Source organism: Octodon degus, unplaced genomic scaffold, assembly GCF_000260255.1.
Source record: "Octodon degus isolate 3935 unplaced genomic scaffold, OctDeg1.0 scaffold00020, whole genome shotgun sequence".
NCBI classification, from domain to species: domain Eukaryota; kingdom Metazoa; phylum Chordata; class Mammalia; order Rodentia; family Octodontidae; genus Octodon; species Octodon degus.
In genome coordinates, this window is record NW_004524596.1 from 13,907,254 (window position 1) to 13,929,134 (window position 21,881).

General features: G+C 40.4%; 1 protein-coding gene across 2 annotated transcripts in view; it reads left to right on the plus strand.

The window, feature by feature from the left end:
* The window catches only part of Camkmt (calmodulin-lysine N-methyltransferase), a 440,203-nt gene that overhangs the window by 358,569 nt on the left and 59,753 nt on the right, over nt 1-21,881 (plus strand). The window contains exons 4-6 of one of the 2 annotated variants that reach the window (XM_004627671.2): nt 14,283-14,343; nt 16,258-16,312; nt 17,427-17,490. In XM_004627671.2, coding sequence (XP_004627728.1) covers nt 14,283-14,343; nt 16,258-16,312; nt 17,427-17,490 — 180 coding nt within the window. The remainder of the gene's footprint in view (nt 1-14,282; nt 14,344-16,257; nt 16,313-17,426; nt 17,491-21,881) is intronic. The other variant, XM_023711214.1, reaches the window with a different exon arrangement.

A 21,881-nucleotide genomic window follows, 5' to 3' on the forward strand; every position in this document is an offset into this window, starting at 1 on the left:
TGGTCCTGGGTATCAAACCCCTGTCCCTGTGTTTGCTTAAACAGGTGCTTAGTCCGCTGAGCTATCTCACCAGCCCAATGCTGCCACACTTAGTATATCAGTTTGCAGCATGGTTTTTTACCTTTTGGAGCTTACTAATGCCAATTCCTGGTATAGGAGAAAGGAGACAGTCACCCTTCTTTCCCCTTCCCCACAGAGCACTAATTCTTTCTTATAGGCTGTAAGAAGATCTTGGAATAAGGCAGTCTTGCTACACTAGGATATATACCTTCCAGACAACATACCAAAGCAAGTTCTGTGTCTAACTAGCATAATGTCAGGGCATTTTAGTAAATGTGTGTGGTGCTTTCACTCCATGCCAGGTGCCTCCCGAGTGCCATTTTCTCCCCAGGAAAGCGTGCATAGGTTCAAAGAGCATGTACTCCACATGGACCATGTGGCTTGCAACTTATTTAAAATTCAGCCAGTGTTTTCTTACAAGTGAGACAAAGTTGGACTCCCAGGCAGAAAGCTCCTTTAGAAATGAAATTCCGCAGTCACTGGTAGCTCTGGGGAAGCTCACTCTTTATATTCTGGTCTGCCATCAAACAAGAGTACGTCTTTGTTGGTGAAGTGGCTCCATATTGAAGATAAGGGACAATACTAACCATTCCTACTTTCTTCTCTGCTCTGTTCCATTTGCCTCATTGCTGCTTTTGCATGATTTTCAAGACATGACATCGTTCTGTTTTTCAAGGGAGCAGGGTGATTTCATGGGAATTATGGCCTGATCCCTGCACTCTGAGGACACTGAAGTACAACAGGCTCTTGGGGAAAGATGTCCCTTGGAAGAAAACATGCAATGCAAGTCCTCCTACTCCTCTTCTTGCTCCTCCTTCTCTTCCTCCTCCTCCTTTTCACAGAAGTTCAGTGTTTCTAGAGAAATCCAGGTCATGTTTTCCCTCCTGCTAGGAGCTCTCTGGTCTGATTTTCTGGGTCCACTTTCCTTAGAAATGACTCTTCTCATTTTCTACCATCCTCACTCACCACTGAAGTTGTTGCATTTTCTCACCCAGCTTGGAGAGCACACCTTAGGCGATGCCCTGCAACCCGTGCTTTGAGTCCTTGGGAAAATCTGTTCTGCCCAAAAGGTAGTCTTGTTATGCTAAGATGGAGGAAATTCATCTGAGAAAATCATGCAGCAGAGAACTGTGTGCAGTATCAGACGGGAAAATTCTGCTTGGAGAGGCTTTCCATTTTTTATATGCACAATTAACTACATCAAACCACTTTGATTTCCCATACATATTATGTATGTAATTATTATTTGTCAATTAAAAATAAATCTATAAAGACCAGCCAGATAGCTCAGTGGACTAAAGTGTCTGCTTAGGCAGGCTGCAGGGACCCGAATTCAATCCCTGGCATGCTATGCTGGCTCCACCCCCAGGGTGTATTGAGAAGGTGAATGTGACTGGACGTGGTGGTGTGCTCCAGTAATCCCAGCGCTTGGGAGCCTGAAAACAGGAGGATCACTATGAGTCCAATCTGTGTAGTGAGACCATATAGACCCTGTACTAAATAGATTTTAAAATAACAATAAAAAAATAAATCTATAGAAAAGAACTTTCACAACTAATATATAGTTTTGGGGGGAAGCTGTGAGATTTGATTTTAGAAGGAACTTGTAGTGCAGTTAAAATAGCGTGTTATAAAGGTTTCACTCCCAGGACCATTTTGAACCCTGTATCAAATATTTTCTGTTGGAGGTTTAAATCTGAGATTACACTACAAATAAAACATTGTCATCTATCTAATTTCTTTAAATTGGTGTGGGTGAGAGCCCACTGACAATTTTATGTTTCTTGGTGGAGGAGGTGGGGAGAAAAGTATAAATATAGTGATCTCCAGCCATTGGATTTAGAGTTGGAAGAGCCCTCAGAAATCAGTCTGAGCCTCCACCTCATGCTTGAAAATAGAGCCCATCTATGATCTGTCCAGTGTTCCCAAATTAGTTATTGGCAGAGCCATGAGAACTAGAAACTAGCCAGGGGCTCCAGGATCAGCCACTCTATGGGAGCAGCATGGTGTGATTGGGGCTCCAGAGAAGAGTAGGGTGCAAATCCAGGCCTTGACCCCTTGGCTTGGAGTTCTGCTGTACACATCCCTGTACCTGGAAGCTATATCATGAGAGTCCATGACTTACGGGGCTGTTTTCAGAGTTCAGTGAAATAGTCCATACCAAGTATAAGGTCCAGTATCGCCAGCTAGTAAATATTCAGTAAGTGGTGCTGTTGCCATCTGTCTTACTAGTAGTAGTAGTAGTAGTAATAGTAATCATAATCATACTCATAATCATAGCAGCAAGCAGGAACTGAACACTTATAGATACTCTGCTAATATTCAGTCTGTATTATAGAGTTGATGTTATTAGCACTTTCAGATAAGGAACTGAGGCAAGAAAAGTTAAATAATTTAGTAAGGTCCCCAAGCTTTGACGGCTGCCTTCTGGGCGGCGTGTTCGCCATAAGAGCGGTTGCAGCGTGGTCGAGGCTGCAGCTGGTCCCGTCCCCGCGGTGCTGCCCATCTGCCACTCACTTGCCTTTCCAACAGCTGCACTAATGCTGACCGTCAGACCCATGCTGAGGCCTCCGGGGGATAGTCCTCAGGCACTGTGCTCCCGTCCCTGCCTTGGTGTCGGGACAAGGCTGCGACCCCCTTCCACCTTTCCCATAGCTCAGCAGCAGTACATTGAGAAGCATCTGAAGTCAAATTTAAGTTTTTAAGATGAGTCAGTGTTTAATCAGAGCACTCTCAGCAACAGACTACCTTGTAGCCTTCAAAGAAGTTCTTTTTATTTTGGGTACCGGAGATTGAACTCAGGACCTTGAGCTTGCCAGGTAGGTTTTTAGGCTGCTGAGCTGTCTCCCCAGATGAAGAATGTTCTGTGGAAATGACTTCAGTAGTTTTTTGTGCCCCTTTTCATCTCCAGATGTTTATTCTTTGTCTTGCTTATAGTACAGTTGGATTTTCCAAGAGTAGGAGAAAAAGCAACGAAATTGCAGAACTATGTATGTGGCCTCTGATTTTATAATTCATTGGAAGGCAGCACTGCCCAGACGTTAAGAACAGTGACCCAAGAGCCAAGTTTACTGGGTTCAGGTTCTAACTCTGTAACAAAGTATCTGTCTGATTTGATGGAGTTTCCTTAATCTCCTTTTTTCTTAGCTTCCTCATCCGCTTCCTAATGCCCGGGCAGTGTCAACATTTATGAAAGGACAGCATGTCCCTGGGCAGGCTTCTACCTGCTTGCTGCCTTAAGCTATATGGACATGTCTTTTTACTCAGGGGTACTAGTAGGCTCTGTGACCCAGCTGCAAAAACGGGGGAAGGCCTGTGCTTAGTAATTGATTGCTCAGAGCATGTGTGTTAATTGGTCAGAGCAGGAGAATACATAGAGGGTGTGTGTGTGTGTGTGTGTATTTGTACATATGTATATAAATATATATGTATGTGTAAATATACACATATATGTATATAGACATATATACAACAAATATATACAAATGTATCTACATATATAGATATATCAAATGTGTATACAAATATATACATATATAAACATATATGTATATATAGGTGCTTTAGTGAAAATACATAATTCCTTGGCCTGTGTATTTTCCTGAATAGAAGTATTTCAACATGATAACAGCCCCAGTGACAGTACCCTAACTAATGTGTCATGTGTCCAGCGCTGCTGCAAATGCCTTCGCATTCCTATCTCCTATCCTCATGGCACCCTGGGAGGGGACAAAGGCCTTGCCCACCCATGCTGGCTAAAGAAGCCACACCCACCCCCGATTATTTTCTGTTGCAGTAACGTGTTTTATCTTCTTGGCAGCACTTGTCAGTATCGGAGACTGTCTTCTTTATTGTCTGTTGCCTCTATTAAGCTACTTAGGGAAAGGTTGTGTTTTATCACTGCTGTGTCCTCAGCTTCTGGGACAGGCATGATTGCTAATAATTGTATGTTCCACAAATGAATGAAGAGGCTTAAAAAGTTTAAGTACCTGGCTAAAATCACAGAACCGTAAGGGCCAGTGTTCAAGCTGAACTCTTAACTCCAGAATATGAGAGCTAATTTTCTATTGTAGTTTTGTATTGCCCAAAGACCCTGTAGAAATAACCCAAAGACATAGCCTAAGACATAATCTAACCTAAGCCTATCATTTTGCAATGAGGCTACTGCAGCTCAAAAGGGCAAAATTACTTCCCAGTATCTCACAGTTCGTTAGGAGAAGAGCCAGAGTCAAACTCCAGGCTCCTGCGTGATGGGTTTTTTTCACCATGAATCCAGCCTCCTCAGCTCATATAAATTGAAGGAAAATCTTGTATGTGTCTGCTGTACATCATCCACCCACTTATTCGCACCACAGACCTGAGTCACAATTGACACTTCCCTCTCCCTTCCCACCCCCTTCATCTAATTAACTAGTAAGTCTTGTCACTGTACCTTCTAAATATATCACAGATCGTTCCACTTTTCTCCACTAACCATTCTCCGAACCACCATCACTCTTACCTGGATAAATGTAGTCACTTCTTACCCTGCCTCCTCGGGCCTCCTTGCGACCTGTTTTCTTTACAGTAGCCAGGATTACCTTCTAAATGTAAATTTTAACATTTACCTCTCTGCTGTTTCAAGACGTATTTACCTTTACAGTACGGTTTGTGATTCTTCGTATGGCCTTTGAGCCTGTGTGTCACTGTTTGCTCCTAGATGTCCCCTCAAAGCCTCATATGCTCAGAGCTGGGGCTTTTCAGAGCTGGCTGGATGTAGGGCTTATGATACTGGAATTAAGGGTTGCAATACTAAATGAGTCCACTGATTAGAGTTAGCATTGCGCTGGATGTGGCTGGATGGATTTGCTGATGACATTTCTGTGGATTCTGTCCCTTAATTACCCTGCCAAACTCATCTTGTACTGCTCTCTTCTTTGCTGATTCATTCTACCCATCCACTGACCTTATTTCCTCTCCTAGAACGTGAAGCCCTTTCCTTCTTCAGAACTATTTCACGAAGATCTCCTTGGTGCCCCACTTTTTCCAGCTCCGTTCTCCATGTCCTCTTCTATGGGGTTCTGCATCCACTGGATTGTGGCTTGCAGGCCATGTCCCCTTATGGCCCCTTTCATCCTCTCACCAGCTAGGTTGGGTCTCCTGTGATGTGCTTTCCTAAGCAGCCTCTGTTTTTCCTATGTGACACTTATTATGGTTGTAATTAGTCCTATTATTTGTGTGATTATTTAATGTCTCTTCCAACTAGTTAGAGGTCCCAGTAACTATACAGTCTCAGTCCCTGCTTATCAGCAGGACCATAGATATAATAGATACCTGATGAATATCTGTAATGCTTTTCTTGATGCCCACTTTAAGTTGACATCAGTGACAAGGCAGAAATGTAAGTTAGACTGAAGGACAAGGACACAATACAAACACAGAAAATAGCCCAAGAAACTTAGCTACCTACCCCAGCATGAGCACCTTTTCATTTTAGTGACATCCGCCAATGCGTTACTCTTCCGGAATGTTCAGCAGCTCAGCTGAGGGTGTGCTGGCCTCTTTACTCAAGCCTCAGATTTGAAAGAGGCCTTGTTGCACATGATCATTTTGTTGAAGGGAAGTGGAGAAAGGTGCTGCTTTAGTGGACATCAGCCGATCACAGAAAAGCCATGTCTCTGCTGTGAAAACTGGAGTGTTGTCTTCGCAGAGCGAGCACGAGCCATTAGAGTGAGAGCAGGAGCCAGCGGGGCTCCTCGTTGGATGCTGTCTGTCAAAGCCTTAGGACTTCCCTCTAACCTCAATGATGGGGAAGCAAAAAGCTCTCAAGAAGTGATCTAGAGGGCCCCATGCCTAGCTAGATACTCATGTCATTTAATTTTAGGATTCGCTCAGCCTTCAGGTCAATAATGGATGTGTTGTTTCCAGATGAACAGCAGCAACAACAGAAATGGCATTTAAAATAATTCTAAACTAGCTACTTCACTACAAACAACAAAGCAGTTGCATATATTAAATAGATCACGTTGCCAACCTCACCATCCTAGTGACAGCTGACATTTCATATTTTAGTGTCGGCTCACTTTAGGCTTCCTACATTCTACCAAGTTCCACAGGCAGGCTCAGTTCTGATAGAAACACTTGCAGGGAACCAAGCCTTTGTTGGACAAAAATGTGACAAATGCAAATACCCATAGAAATGTAGCTTCTTTTTTTTTTCCAAATGACACGTCTGTCTAGCTAATGCTTTTAGGGAAGCTCAGTGGATGAAGGCATTTTCTGGGGCCGGCAAGATAGCTCAGTGGACTAATGCACCTGCTTAGGCAAGTGCAGGGACCACGGTTTGATCCCCAGCACCATAGGACCCCTTTGCCCCACCCCCAGGGTGGGCTGAGCCAGCCACCAAAAAAAAAAAAAAAAGGCCTTTTCTCTTAAGAAAGAAGGTTGACTTAGGGCCGGGGAGATGGCTCAGTGGAATAAGCACTCCCCTGGCAAGCGCAAGGTTCTGACTTCAATCCCTGGTTCTGAAAAAAAAAGAAAGAAAGTTGACTTATACAGAAACCAGTAAGGCGTAAGAAGCAACCTGTGTCTGAGTAACATTTAAGGGAGGGACCTATTTTTTTGTCATGAGTTTAGAGAACATTATCTAGAATAAACTTAATTAAAATGTTTAATGGTGCTTTTTTTTAAATCCATACTTAAATGTAACTTGGTGGGCTGGAGAGATGGCTCAGTGGTCTAAAGCACCTACTTGGAACAAGCTTAGCAAAAGCATCAGGGACCGCGGTTCAATCCCCCAGCACCACATGCCAGCCAGCCCCGCCCCCTGGTGGGCTGAGCTGGCCACACACTCTTTCTCTCTCTCTCTCTCTCTCTCTCTCTCTCTCTCTCTCTCTCAAATAAATAAATAATATAAAAAAAAATAAACCTTTAAAAAAAAATGTAACTTGGTCATTTAGCTTAGTCTCATTGGCCAATGTCAAATGTATAGTAAGAATGCCTATAATTGGTTAATAAAAGCTCAATGACTTTTCTCAGTGAAACAAAAAAGTCTTGAGACATTACCATTAATGTTCTTGGCTTGTATCTCCTTTAGAAATTGTTTGCATTGCTTTTCCAATTTCTCTCTGTCTGATGGCACCCGTCCAGTCCCTGTTCTTCCTGATCATATACTGCAGTTCCACCATTCAGAAGTGTTCATGTTGAAATGCATGCTGGGAGAGATAAGAATAGTTATCATATTCTAAAAGTAGCCCACAGTTTTATATGCAGAAGTTAATATATTCTTCAGTTTCAGGTAGACTTGGAGATTTAATAATACAGTAAAAATAAATTCCTTTGAGAAACTACACTAAATCATTTTAGAGGGATGTTGTAAAGACATAAACCCACACAGGTGATAGAATGGAAAAAATACATCAGTGTAATTTTTGAAACTGGAAGGAAATGGATCAGAAGTTATTAAATAAGCCAATAGGACAAAGCCAGCAGTTGAGAAGTGAGAGTCAACTCAATTGATATTTGTGGAACCTCAAAAAGGTGAGAAGTTGGGCATGGTGGCACATGCCAGTAATCCCAGCATTTGGGAGGTTGAGGCAGGAGTATCATTGTGACTTTGAGGCCAGCCTGGACTACAAAGTGAGTTTAAGGCCAGCCTGAACTGCGTGGGGAAATCTTTTCTCCAAAAAGGATAAAAGAAGGCTGGGGAGGTAGCTCAGTAGAATAAGCACTTGTTGGCAAGCACAAGGTCCTGAGTTCAATCCTGAGTACTGCGAAAAAGAAAAAATAAAACAAAAAGAAAAAGAGTAAGAAAAGCTGAGAAATAAGTAGCACCAGATACTCGTAGGAGTAGGATTCACGGGAGACTAAAATAGGATAATTTTTGAAAGTTGTTTAAGGAGAAATTATATCCTCAGTCTACACTCCTGGGCAACCATCTCTCCTCTGTGACAAAAGAAATTGGAAGAGATGCCATGTATCCAGGAAAGGAGGAAATGCTTTATTCTTTGGAGAGAGTTAAACTGAAGTTTCCAAAAGCAGGCTGTAAAAATTAAGTGAATTTATGCAGACTGAATGCTGAGCCCATGTGGTGGATTAACCAATGGTCAGCTTGTAACATCCAGCTAAACCGAATCAGTGTGGTTCTGGAGCGGAAGGCAGCAGTCTTCAGGAGAACATGAGGAAAACTCTAGGGGAAGATGCTGTGCTGTTGATTCTCCCGGAGAAGCTTGCTGCACTGGTTTTCCTGATGCTAACTCAGCTCCCGGAGGAGCTCAGGACCTCGCCATTGCTGAGGATGGCTGTGGTACCATCCGGGGGAGCGCTGCTTCCTGGCTGCAGTGCGGATCCCTCAGCCTGCTGGCACTGATCCCTCATCCCACAGGTGCAGACTTTTTAGCATCCACCACTGGCCGTTGCGCCTTCCCAGTGCAGATCCTCAATACGAACATGCGTCAGACATTGTCTCGTGGGCTCCAGGCCTCCAGCTGGAAAGAGCTATCTCCTCCCCGGCTATATCTTTATTAGATATTTCTCCAGCTGAGAAATTTGTCAGATATCTGAGAAATTTTTTGAAGCAACAAATATCAAAATCAATAAACAAAAAAATCTGAATGAAACACACTATGTCAAGATAAGAAAATTTAAAACAAACTATAATTACTATTTTCAACTAATGAGGAGAAGATATTGCATTCAACAAACAAAATGGGATTCTCTAAATAAAGAACTGTTCTGAGACCTGCCATCAGCAACAATAGCACAAAGGAAAATAACAATAAAAAACTGGAAGATGAAGTTGAGAACATTGTCAAGAAAGTAGAAAATAAGAGAAAAAAATCAGAAAATCAGAGGACAAGTTCAAGGGATTCAGTGTCTAAGAAATAAAAGTTCAAGAGAAAGAACAAAAATGTGAAAATAAAGAAACAGTAGAACCAGGGAGATAGCTTAGTGGCTTAAGCGCCTGCCTGGCAAGCACAAGGTCCCAAGTTTGATCCCTGGTACCAGGAAAAAAAAAAAAAAACCAATGGAACTTTGCAAGAAAATTTTCAAGAACTGTAGGACATGGAGTCTCTAGATTTAAATCACTCCCTGAATCTCGTAATCACAGTTACCTCTTCCAGTCCTTTCTTTAAGAAACTCCTAAGGATATGTGGTACTGAAGTGGGGAAGTACGCCACGATGGATGGAGAGGAAGAATGAAGGATGGGAGAGATCGCTGGAGAAAGCAAAGAGGCCGGGATGGTGATGAAGACAGAGTCCAGGCTTTAAGCTGGGAGCTGAGAAGAGCGCACATTCATTGCAGACTGAGGTCGGCTGGAAGGTGCCTGCAGACTCTCGTGGGCTTGGTAGAGTACCAGGATTGAATGACTTTGCTGAGAAAAGAAAGTGGTGGCTGGAGTTTGTGATTTGTAGAAATCTTAGCAAATGAGAAAAAAAGAAGATAATTATGAAATCTAGGAAAAACAAAAAGTTGCCCGTGAAAGATTAGTCATAATTTACTGCATAACTCAGCTTTATTGCATGTACATTTACTAAAATCAACAGTGAGGAGCGATCTAATGAAGATATAGCCGGGGAGGAGATAGCTCAGCAACATAAGTGCCTGCCTGGCAAGTGTCAGGTCCCAAGTTTGATCCCTGATACGGGATTTAAAATAATCACAGTGTTATAATACAATATTAAACAGATGGTGGGATGAATGAACAGCAGGGGAGAAGAGTGTAGATAGAAGCAAAACAACTATATCTTTCATTATGGAGGAGTTGCTAGATTTTGCCTACAACTGAAAAATCAAGTAGTAGCAGAACAAATGTATTATGGAGAAACATGGAAGTAATTTCCAGAAGAAGCAATCAAATGAGTTCAAGGTGGAGTTCTCTGGAAAAGGAAGAAGACTGGGGAGAGGGGCTGAATAGTGCCCTTTATCTCATAATATGAAAACTTTGAAAGTGACTTAAATATCTACCAAGAGGGCTCAGGTTAAATGAATTCTAATACCATATAACTCAGTGGCTTTTAAAACTATGGCTGTGTGTAGCATATATCCTTTGAAAAATACCATTATGGGGCTGGGGAGATAGCTCAGTAGAATAAGTGCTTGCCCGACAAGCGCAAGAGCCTGAGTTCAAGCCCCAGTTACACAAAAAGAAAAAGAAAAATACCATTACGTTCCCACAAATAACAATGAGAAAGATGTATTTCAAAAGAGCAGGTACAATAGATGTTTACGTGGTATGTGAACACACACCACCACACAGCTCACCCCATGGATGTAAGTACGTCCACAGAGTTGTGCAACCTTCCCCACAATTTTTAAAGATTTCATCCTTTCTAGAAGACATCTCAAACCTGTATGTGGTCATTACCCATGTACGCCTGATCATTCTAGCCCTGACAGCCACTGTACTACCTTGTGTTTATGGCTGTGCCTATTCTGGAGAGTTCATAAATGGAAACATACAGCGTGTGGTCTTGTGTAACTGGTTTCTTTCTTTTAGTATAATGTTTTTTAAGTTCTGTCCATGTCACACTATATATCAGTAATTTATTTCTTTTTCATTGTAAAGTAATAGTCCATTGTGTGAATACTGCATTGTATTTATCCATTCATCGGCCAATGGAGATTTTAGTTTACATTTTTGACTATTAAAATGCTACTATGAATACTTCCTGCATAAGTTCTTGTATGCATATGTCTTCATTATTCTTGATTATATACCTAAAGGTAGAAGTTCTGGGTCATGTGTCAATCTAAATTTTAATGTTTTGTGGAACTGCTAGATAGGTTTTTAATATGATTATATCATTTTACATTTCTTTTCTTTTTTAATGTATTTGGTTGTTACAGGGTCTCACTATGCAGCTCAAACTCAAAGTGATTCTCCTGTTTTCAGCTTCCCCAGTGCTGGGATTACAGGCTCACGCCAATGCACCAGCTCAGCCCGCCCTAGGAGCAGGTCTGGCGGGTCTGGTGTGGCATGTGGTGTCATGGTCCCTGCGCTTGCCTAAGCTTGCCTAAACAAGCGCTTTAGTCCGCTGAGGTATCTTGCTGGCCCATCATTTTACATGTCAAACAGCAGTGAATGATAATTACAATTTTTCTACATCCTCACCATTTATTATTGTCTTGACTTTTTGATTTGCAATATATAACTTTCAAGAATTTAACAAACTAATAAAAATAAGACAAGTTGGAAAACCCGTGTCTTGGTGAGGGTTTGAAGAAACATTCTTTTTGAGCTTGGTACAAATCTTAGTGGTACAAATTTTGCAGACAACAGTTAGGTACAGGAGAGGATCCATGAGATAGCTCAGTGGACTGAGCGCCTGCTTAGGCAAGCGCAGGGACCAGGGTTCTATCCCTGGCAACACGTGCCATGTTGGCCCCGCCCCAGCATGCACTGAGTCAGCCACTGAGACCAGGAGTGGTGGCCCATGCCTAGAATCCCAGCACTGGGGAGGCTGAAAACAGGAGGATCTCTACAAGTTCAAGCTGCATAGTGAGACCCTGTACCAAATACATTAAAAAAAAAAAAAAAAAAAAAAAAAAAAAAAAAAATCTCATGTTCTGCATACTTGGTACCAGAAACATTTTAGATTTTGGATTTTTAAACATTTTGGACATTTACATATACATAATGAAATATCTTGACTATGGAACCCAAGTTCAAAAGCAAAAGTCATGTATGTTTTCACGTTCACCTGATCAGACGGCCTGCCGTTGAATTTACAGCGCTTCTAGTGCGCCTTCGTTTTTGCTTGGCCTGTGTCGCATCAGGACAGGCACAGAACTTCCATCATTTTGGCACTCCTAGCGTTTCACATCTTGGACTAGTTTAGATTTCAGAGTTTTGGGTTAGAAATATTCAACCCATGTTTTCGAACGTGAAATGTTCTTGATCTTTGACTAGATTTCCTATTTCTAAGTATTTGATGTAAGGAGACAGCTGTATCTTGGGAAAAGGACACAGGACAGTGTGTCCTTACTGAGTCACTATTTATAATCTCATAGTATCAAAAACTTCAAAACTAATTTAAATGACTACCAAGGAAGCACAGATTAAATGAATTCTGAGACATGTGTGGAATGTCTAGGCCATTATTACAAGTAAGAGTTTGTTGTATTGTTATGGGAAGCTACCTCTGCCATGTAGTGGGTAGGGTGAAAGCATATTATTGAATACCTCGGTGAGAAGAGTCCAATCATGTAAAACATTTTTATGCAAAGAAAGATTTTTTTGGAATGATGTCCAAAATGTTAACAGTGATTATGTTCCTGGGGTGGAATTTTAGGTAACTCTTTTACTTTGTTCTTTGTATTTTTTGAATTTAATTTAGCTAAAAATCAGTTCCTATAATTTTTAAGGAAAATTATAAAACTATTTGAAAAGACTATGCATTTTAGAAGTCCCATTTTTATACTTAATCAAGGCTTAAATTTTAGTTAAATATCCTTCCCCTATCATTACTTTTTTAAGCCTTGAAGCCATCTACTAAAGGCATAAAGAAATTCATTCTTAAGGTGATTATATCCCCTTCGTGTAAAACACTGTCTTAGGCTCGTCCTTCAGAGAATTTTATTCTGTGCTTGAGTCTTTGTATAGTTCTCTTTATGGGAGGAAAGCTGAGTATTAAGACTTTGGGGTCATGCCAAAGCTCAAGGGTAGAAGCATATAAAAATGGTTCTCTATGTTCTCTAGTGTGGGGAATAATTGCTTAGGCTTCACAAAGTCTTTATTTCACTCCTTTAACCCCTTTTGCAAGAATGACATCAACAGTGTTTTTTTGGTGTGTGTAGAAGCAAAATGTACTAAACATATCACATGTATTTTACTCACTAACCTTCACAACAATCCTCTGAGGTTGATACTACAATTATGATATTTCACAGAAGAGGAGCCCAAGACGCAGAGAGGTTCAGTAACCTAGCCAAGGTCTCTCAGCTAGGGAATGGCAGATCGACCAGAGGTCAGCAAATCTGGGTCCTCACACTCCGCTTCCTCTCTCACTTTCCTCCTAAATATGATTCCAAACACCTGTTGCTAATTTTCCTTATTCCCAAGTTGTCACTCCTACCAGAAATGCCATGGTGACCGAGCCTGCTGCGGTACCTGCTGTGTAGAGTCCTCTCCCCGCTACCCCTTTGTGGATCAGTTGTGTCTCCTGAGTTACTTCCTGCATCTTTGACATCCTTTCTGAGATGCTTGGGTTTCTTACTCCTGAAAGTTGGAGATTCATGGCGGGGGGGCAGCGAAGTCTTTTTCATGTGTGTTTCAGCTTCGTGCCAAGGCCCATCAGCAGAGTGTTTAGTGCTGACACAGAATGTGGGCTGGTCCTTCCCATGACTGTGTGCAGTCCTCAGCTGAGGCATGCCAGAACCCCTGTGGCCTGGTCTTTGGGTCCGATTAGTTGGGGTGGGCATAATTTTTATTAGGTAATTGTTCTGTCAAAGCAGCACATGCGTAGTCTAAAAATCAGGAACAAAAAGTGTACAGAAAAATTAAGACCACTTCTAGTTTTGCCATCCTGTGATAACCATTAGTAACTATAAAATACCAAATCTATCTGACTTTGCTTTATGTGACCTGTATCCATTCATGAAAACTAAGTCTTCTAAATAAATTTATAGGCAATAATTTTAGAAAAAATTCCAATTGTACCAGTTAGTATGTAGGAGTATTGTTAAAAGATGTGCCAAGTCAGTGACCTTTTAATTTCTTAATTTTATACTCCAGTTTAATTTTTTAATTAAAGAAATACTTACATTTTAAAACATTAATATGAAAAGACATAAGCAGATATAAAGGCCTCAGTGTTTTTGTTTACTCCTGAAAGAGATTTTTGCATTTGTGTTTTGCCTGACAGCCTGTGTATAGCGTAGGCCCGCAACTTCTCCTGAGTGGTTTTACGTGAATAGGTTAAGAACCACTTAAAATATCATCACAATACAGGTTTCGATATTTATAATTTTGGTTACTACTGTCTTTTGCTATTTTGTTGTAATTGGGATTTAGAAAATTTTATTTAGGCTATTAGACTATTATCCTGACGGGCAAAGGGTTGTAAATCTCACCATTGTAATAACAGCCAGCAAAGAAATTCATATGGCATGACATATGACAAGTAATAACTCTGTTAAGTTTGATTGCAGTTGAATAGCTTGTCTGAGCCTTATTTTTAAAAGCCATTTCGTATCAGAATGACTTCTATAATCCAAACATCTATCCTCTTGTGTTTTCCAGGCATCTGGCCGTCTGAAGAGGTTTTGGCTTACTACTGCCTCAAGCACAGTAATATATTCAGGTACAGAGCTGCACTTAAAAGGGATTTGTTTATCCCCATCATGGATATTGAATCAGCATATTAAAAATGCCCTCGTTTCCATTCTTCAAATTAAATTGTTAGAAAGAAAGAGGAAGAAAGGAAAAAGTTCACAGTCAACACATGTTGCTTCTGAAAAGAATTGTGCGTTGCCTTTGGGTACTAATATCGCACAGCAAGCTTTTTGTTATGTGTCAAAGTCTTTTGATTTCCACTCAAGGCATTTTATTTCACTTTGATTTGGGGGAAACAAAAGTGAGGCTCCAATCAATCCTTACTGATTGCAGAGGTCAAAAAAAAAAAAAAAAAAAAACCCCACACACACAAAAAAAATAAAGACTTCTTTAAACTTCCACTGGAGAAGTCGTTACAGAATATTTGATAAATAAATACCTCATCACTGTTATTTTTTAAAAATATCATCCTACCATGATTTTAAAGGTATTTTATGTACTTGTCATATGTGCTTGTGAAATAGAAATGACGGAACTGGATCATGCTACAGAAATGGGTGTTTTAAACTGTTAGTGTGAATTATAGATCAACCCATGGATGGGATTAAGGAAAAGAAAAAAATTTCTTTAATTTTAAAATTCTAAATTTGTTTAGTAGACCCAGAAAATATAGGTTTTTCCTTTTCATTCTCTTATATAAGTTATCTAGTATATACTCCCTGCACAGCCCATAAGGACTCCAGACAAGTCATTAGCGACCGTGGTGTGTGTTTTAACAATATGTACTTAAAAGACGGGGTCAATAATGTGCATTTTTTGAAGCTCTGTGGGTCCAAATTTAGCAACCAGTCTGTAATTGCTTTGAACAACTAAAAGTACTCTGTAAGTGTGTTTCCAAACGCAAATGTCCTGTCCTGGCTTCTCCTGCTCCCCTTTCCCCACCTACCCCACCCCTTTTAATTTTGCTTCTTTTCTCCTCTTGAGGTAATAAACTTCCTGAATTGGGAAGAAGAAACAATCTCAAGAGTCTAAGCATATAAAATAAGAACAGGGCAGTTCTGAATCGGGCTGCAGAGCTGCCCTGAAAGTCTGGCATTTGCTCATGTCGCTGTGCTTAAGCTTGACTGGAGCTCCAATCAGCGAGCCGTGGGCCGGGGCGACAGTGTCCCACGTTGAGGGCTGATATTTAGGCACAAAGGGGAAGGTAAGTGCAGAGTGGCACGCTAGACGGCCAGCTTTCACTCCCAGCCGCTTCACTCGCAGGCAGGGGAGCCAAAGCCCGCTCATTACTTCAGCCTGGGCTTGCTGGCTTAACCACATTATGTCCCTGCATTGTTTATTCGCAGTGTTGTGTTGGGGTCAATTGTGATTTAAGTGTTAATTGCTAAATGCTCTTTGTGTAATTGTGCTTTATGGGGATGGTTGGACTTTCCAAAATGTTTCAGTTTGTTTTAGGATTTTTTTTAAATTCAGGATTGCATTTATTTGTGTGTGTGGCGTGGGGTATAATATAGGTATATACACACTCACATATATTCTTCATTTACTTGTCTAACTGTTTTTGAAAGCATGAATGTGGATTAACAGTGTTATCCTTTCCTAACAATAATCTTTCGCTACTCTAGCTAGTTTAGTTCTAAAAGACAGCGCCATTGACAAGGGGAAAAAAAGGGAACCTTCTCAGATTTTTCAGCTCAGCGGTGGCAATGTTGCCGTGAACACTAATGAGGGAACCCCCACTGATTTGCCTGCTTTGTGACTTTTCTATTTCATAATTATTTTTAAAACGCAAAACGACATGAGGTAGCCCAGTCGTGTCTCCACAACTTCCTGGTAGTGTCGTTCTTACTGCAGATGGCAATTTGTTCTTGTAACATATATATCTCTCTGGCCATTTTCATCTAATTTGTATGGGTTCTCCCGTTTCTTTTCTCTCTTTCAGGGACCTTGCTGTGTGTGAGCTGGGGGGTGGCATGACATGCTTGGCTGGGCTCATGGTAGGTCTTTTCTCAATTCCAATCCCATTCAGAGGAAGAACAAAAGGAAAAATGTTCCAGGGCCTCCAACTGCTGGGTCAGAGAACCGTCAACAGCATCGGCTGCAGTCAAAGCTGCCGGGCCTTGAGAGACCTTCTAGATTGACTTACTTTCGGATCATATTGATTTTAGGGTTGCCTCCATGAGCAGAAACATTTTACCTCTGTGTAGTCAATATTGCTTGTTGTGACATTCCAGGCCTTGCAGTCTTTCTTTGCTATAGCGAAAGCATTTCTTTCTTTTTTTTCTTTTTCTTTTTCTTATTCTCTTTCTTTTTCTTTTCTTTTCTTTCTTTCTTTTTTTCCTTTAGATTATAGTCCCATTTGCTAAGATACAGGAATAGCCTGGCAAATCACAGTTGGAGCACCATGATATAGCTGCTAATGTTTTGCCTGCATTATTACACCAACAAACATGATCCAGAGCGCTCAGTAATTAGATTCTTTTGAATTAGATTGGCCATTCAGGAACGTCGTTCCCCATTCTCTGGGTTCTGAGTCATGTATTCAGGAGATATTATGTAGCAGCACAGTGCATTAGACAAGTTTTTATGTCTCTACAAATAAAAGCATATTGTTACACTGATTGGCATTTGACAAACCTGTCGCTCTTATACAATGTGTCGAGGTTACAGCCCAATGTGCGAGCATGTCAAAGCTCACAAAAAAATTACCCTCACAAAGCCATCTGCCTGCAATGCAAAGTTATATGAAGGGCATCAGGCAGTCAGACAGAAGCAGGCTGAAAGGCAGAGTGACAGCCTTGTATGATGGCTCTACTAGATAAACAGAAGCCCACAAATGAAAGCCTCTCAGAATACCATCATCCGCTGTCACAATGCAATTACCGAACAGAATGATAGCAAGATAGAGGCTCCCGCAAATGGAATGATAAAAGTATTGACTGATTTGATTGAATGATTAAAATAATGCAGACATAAAATGAAAAAAGATTGAAGATTGTTACAGAGAAATAGGTGAGGAAGCATGATACTGAAGGGTTGTCACTCCTGTCTTCACTTCCACGCAGACAAGCGCGTTTGCTCATTGTTTGCTCCGCTCCTTTTTTTTTTCAGGTTGCTGTTTCTGCAGATGTCAGAGAAGTTCTGTTAACTGATGGGAATGAAAAGGCCATCAGCAGTATCCTTATTCAGATAGAAAGCGGGTTTGTTGTGCTCATTCCTTTTTCCCCCGGCCAAGTAACAATTGATATAAAGAAAGACAGCATGGGGTATTAACAGAGAGGTCCCCACACACACGCATGATAAATAATTAAGGAAAAGTAGAAATATGTGAATTCATTGCTTTGGCCACAGGTTTTATCTGTTTTCCCCCTACCTTTCCATAGATTTTTATGGACACCTCCCAGTAAAGAAGACTGTTTTGTGGCACTGTCCAGGCAATAAGAACGTTTAACTCATAATAATTTTCAAGCATTCTTACCATTATTTTCACTAAGATTTACCAGTATAAAGTAAATAATTTGGTATTTAATGTATTAGACATTGCTCACAAATACTAACTTCTGGCTTCAGGTTTGTGCCTACCCTTTTTTTATGACCAATATCATCTGTACCTATGTGAGACTGTGCCCATCCTAATTGCTGAGGAGTTAACTCTATCCCCCACTGGAAACAGCTATCAGTTCTTCATTATTTCCTTTTATTTAGGATTATAAGAGCTATCTCTTTTTTCCTGCTATGCTATTACAGTTCAAACCTCATTATATTAGATTATGCTTTACTAATATGTACACAGAGTTCATGAAAATTGAACTGTATTTTAACTAAGAAAGCAAGCATAATTTGTGGCTACTTTAGCAGTCGAGCTGATTTGCTCAGGGGCAGTTAACAGCCGTTAGAAATTGAGAGGAAAAGTGGAAGATGTGTTTGCTTTGGCTTTTTTTTTTTTTTTTTTTTTTTTTTTGGTGTGCCTTACATCTATCTGTATGAGGAGGGAGGGAGGCAGTCCATTTATTTGAATTTTAGGCCCTTCACATGCCAAAGCCTCACATGTGGCTTTGATGTTCACAGAATCACACACACACACACACACACACACACACACACACACACACCTATATTTGATTTTCCTTTTTCTACCTCCACTGTATAATTTTTTGAACATAAAATTCACTGCAGCTCAATCAGGCCGCTCGCAGAAGAGGAAGGAGGTACCAGAATCCCAGGAGCTAATATTGTTCAGCGGCACTTGTGTGCTCTACAGAGCCCCACCCAGCTAATTGCCTGACAGACCTAGAAAAAAAATTCAGGAAGGAAAACCAGCCAATCACCATCTTGGCCTTTCACACAAGGGAAAGAGATCACAAAAGGTGCTTCCTTTTTTAAAATGCAGGATTTTAATCATGATCCTGAGTCTGTCGCAAGTTTTTCAAAATATTCCTGAAGACGAGCTGATGTTGTTTCATTCACTGTGCCTTATTCAGAGTTCTTCTCCGCATGTATCATTTCACTGTGCTCCTCCTCCTCATGTCAGGGAATACAGAGAACAAGAGGAAGCTCAGGTACGCCAGCTCAGCCCCAGAGAATGTCATCTGGGGAGATGGAAACAGGGAACAGCCTACAAGAGAGGGCTATTTTGGTCACAGAAACTTTCAGATTGAGCCCAGTAGCCTGGCTTCTTCTCAAGTCAGCGGGTGTCTTATTTAATGACATCAGAAATCAATTAGAACTTTTATCAAAATATGGGAAGCATCTGTAGCCAGCATGTAAATGTAACTGTACTAAAATTATTACTGAGTTAAGCTATGGAGCTTCCAAAGAAGGGAAAGAAGGCTAGTGTCATTAATTACCACACCTTGGCTGCACACAGCAAAGATGCCATGCCAGCTCTTGAAATCAGAGAGGAAATCTCCGATTCTGCATTCACTCTGCCGGCCTTTCAAAGAAATGATTGGTACAGCCCCCTCCCAAGAAAATGGATTTTTAACATTTGGTCCTCACAAGCTCAGCCCTGAGAGTGCTTTATTGTGCTGGGGTTTACAATGGGTTTAATATAGCAGGGTGCCAAAGGGCAGGAGGGGAAGAACTTTACAATGTAGATAAAGTAGGCCCTTTCAGGATGCAGACCAAAACTGATTGTGTGTTTTATTTCATCTCTCAGGACTTTCCTGATAGAGTTCAGTTTTTATCATTCAGTCGTTCTATGTTTGTGTGCCTTTTTCTGCTGTAACTAGATCTAATTCTTTTAATTAAGAGAAAAAAACACGAATCAAGCCTTAAAATTGGCAATGTGTTTTTCCTGCTTTTAATACTAATGTTGTTCTTGACTTGCTAACAGAACTTACAATAGGCATCCGTCGTAATCTGTTTTACTGAGTGAGGTTAATATGAGTGAATTTTTCCCCGTTTGTGCCCACTCTCTGTAAGAATAACTAATTCACTGAATCACATACTATTGATGCATATAGATCGAAACAAACTCATTTAAAAATTACTGTTTACGTCTTTCTTTTAAAATTTTAGGAAGCCCAAATTACACAGCAGTTGTAGGATATTATCCAAAAATTACTTTCTAAAAAGTAAAAGTGGATGTCAACAAAAAAGGGGGAGAAACATTGCCAGAAGCCAGAAAATCTCTAAGCAAAGCTGCTAATTATTCTTAATGGGCAAGATGAGCACATTAAGAAACAAATGAATACATCAGTGAAATGTAATTGAAAATCGACCTGGCAATTGCACATCACATCTGAGTATTGGCCTGTATATTATTCTCATCATTTTAAAAATTATTTTTGTTGTTCTTGGCTTCTGAATTTAATGAACCCAACTGAGTCGTGCTTTCTAGTCTCTTAAGCTTTTGAAGATTCTGGGTTTTAACCTTTTTCTAAATGAAAACCTTTTCTGGTTTTCCTTTTAATCTTCTGTTATTTTTATTTTTTTAAATATGTGAGGTGGTGAATGGATTAGTTCTGAATCTTTATATCACAGAAGCTTGTCAGCCAGTTGTGAATTTACTTATTATCTTCCTAAAATGTATCAAATGGATTGGTTATGTCTTCTAGAACTCTCTCCCTTGACCCTGAAAAGCTAGATGTTGATCTGAGATTTATTAAACAGAGATATGTGGAAAGAGATTGAGAGTTGAGGTAAAATGAATTTTCTCTAAGTCTTGAATATTTCATGGGTAGGGTTCCTGGAGGCTCTGCGTGGTCCTTAAATGGCACTGTTCAGTGTAACCCAGGGTCCCCTGGTTGAGAACTGTCTGCTCCTATAGATACCATTTTATATCTACCCTAAGAAACTCAAAACTAAGTTGGAAATTAAATCATTTGGCTCATCCAGTTCTCAAATTTATTCTAGAATAATTTGAAATGTATTCCTTTTTCTTTGGCATTTTCCTTACAGTATAATTTTTAAAAATCTCTTAAGTGCCTATACATAATAATTACTCAATAGCTGGTGATGACAGTGACATAAGAATAAGGAAGAGAAAAGATATACTGAGTTGTTTATGTTAAATCTTTTCCAGCTCATAATGAATAAAAATAGAATAGCTGAAGGTAAGTGACCCTCTCAAGCTCCAGTCACTAACTCACCCAGTGCACACCGTGGCTTATTCCACACTCCCTTCTTCCAGTAGTGATGCCAGTGGTACCTGTATGTACTAGATGACTGTTAAGTAGACTCTGTCTGCCTCACTTCAGGTAGGAGCTCAAAATATTCCAGTGCTTACTCGCCCACTTCTCTGTATTCTTCACTCAAACATCCCATCACTGCAATGCACTATCTAGATTATGATCTGGAGCTTCGGATTCTGCCAAATCAGGCTAATCTCCTCTACTCTACTAGGAGGTACTCCTGGCTTGACATTGTTTTATTAGAAGAATCCCTGATTTGTAAACTAAGTGAAGCTTCCTATGGGTGGTTGAGAACTTGGAACCGCCAGTTTCCAAGCCATTATCCTGGGTCCAAGTCCTTCTTCCAATAGTGATGCCGGTTGTACCCTTAACACTCATCTTATGTACTAGATGAGTGTTAAGTAAACTCTATCTGCCTCACTTCAAGTAGGAGCTCAAAAAATATCTTTTAAAATTAAATTTAAATTGATACAATGCATATTAACTGTGTGCCATTTCAGGCACTAAAGATAGAGAAGTGGACAAGAAAGATGTACTCCCTGTCTTTGTGAGGTCCAGATTTTGCTAGGTCTAGAGTACATTTATACATGAGAAAGACCTTGGAAAAACTACAGAGCAGAAATTCTTTGATTCTCTATTCATTTCAGATTTATAGTATAAATGTTCACATACTTAGCTCTAAGCATCAGAGACAGAAAAATGAAGCTCAACTGGAAAACCTCATTTAGCTATTATCACTAGTCTTTGTTCCATCAAAACTTTTGTCTAAATTATTTAAATAAGACAGTGAATTAGGTGCCTACTATGTGCTGGGCCTATCATATGGGGCATCCCAGTAAGTCTATCATTATTACTGTTTGAGAGATGGTACTCAAAGAGGTTAATTTATTCAAAGCTACACAGCTAGAAGCCAGGTTCGTTTGCTTTAAGG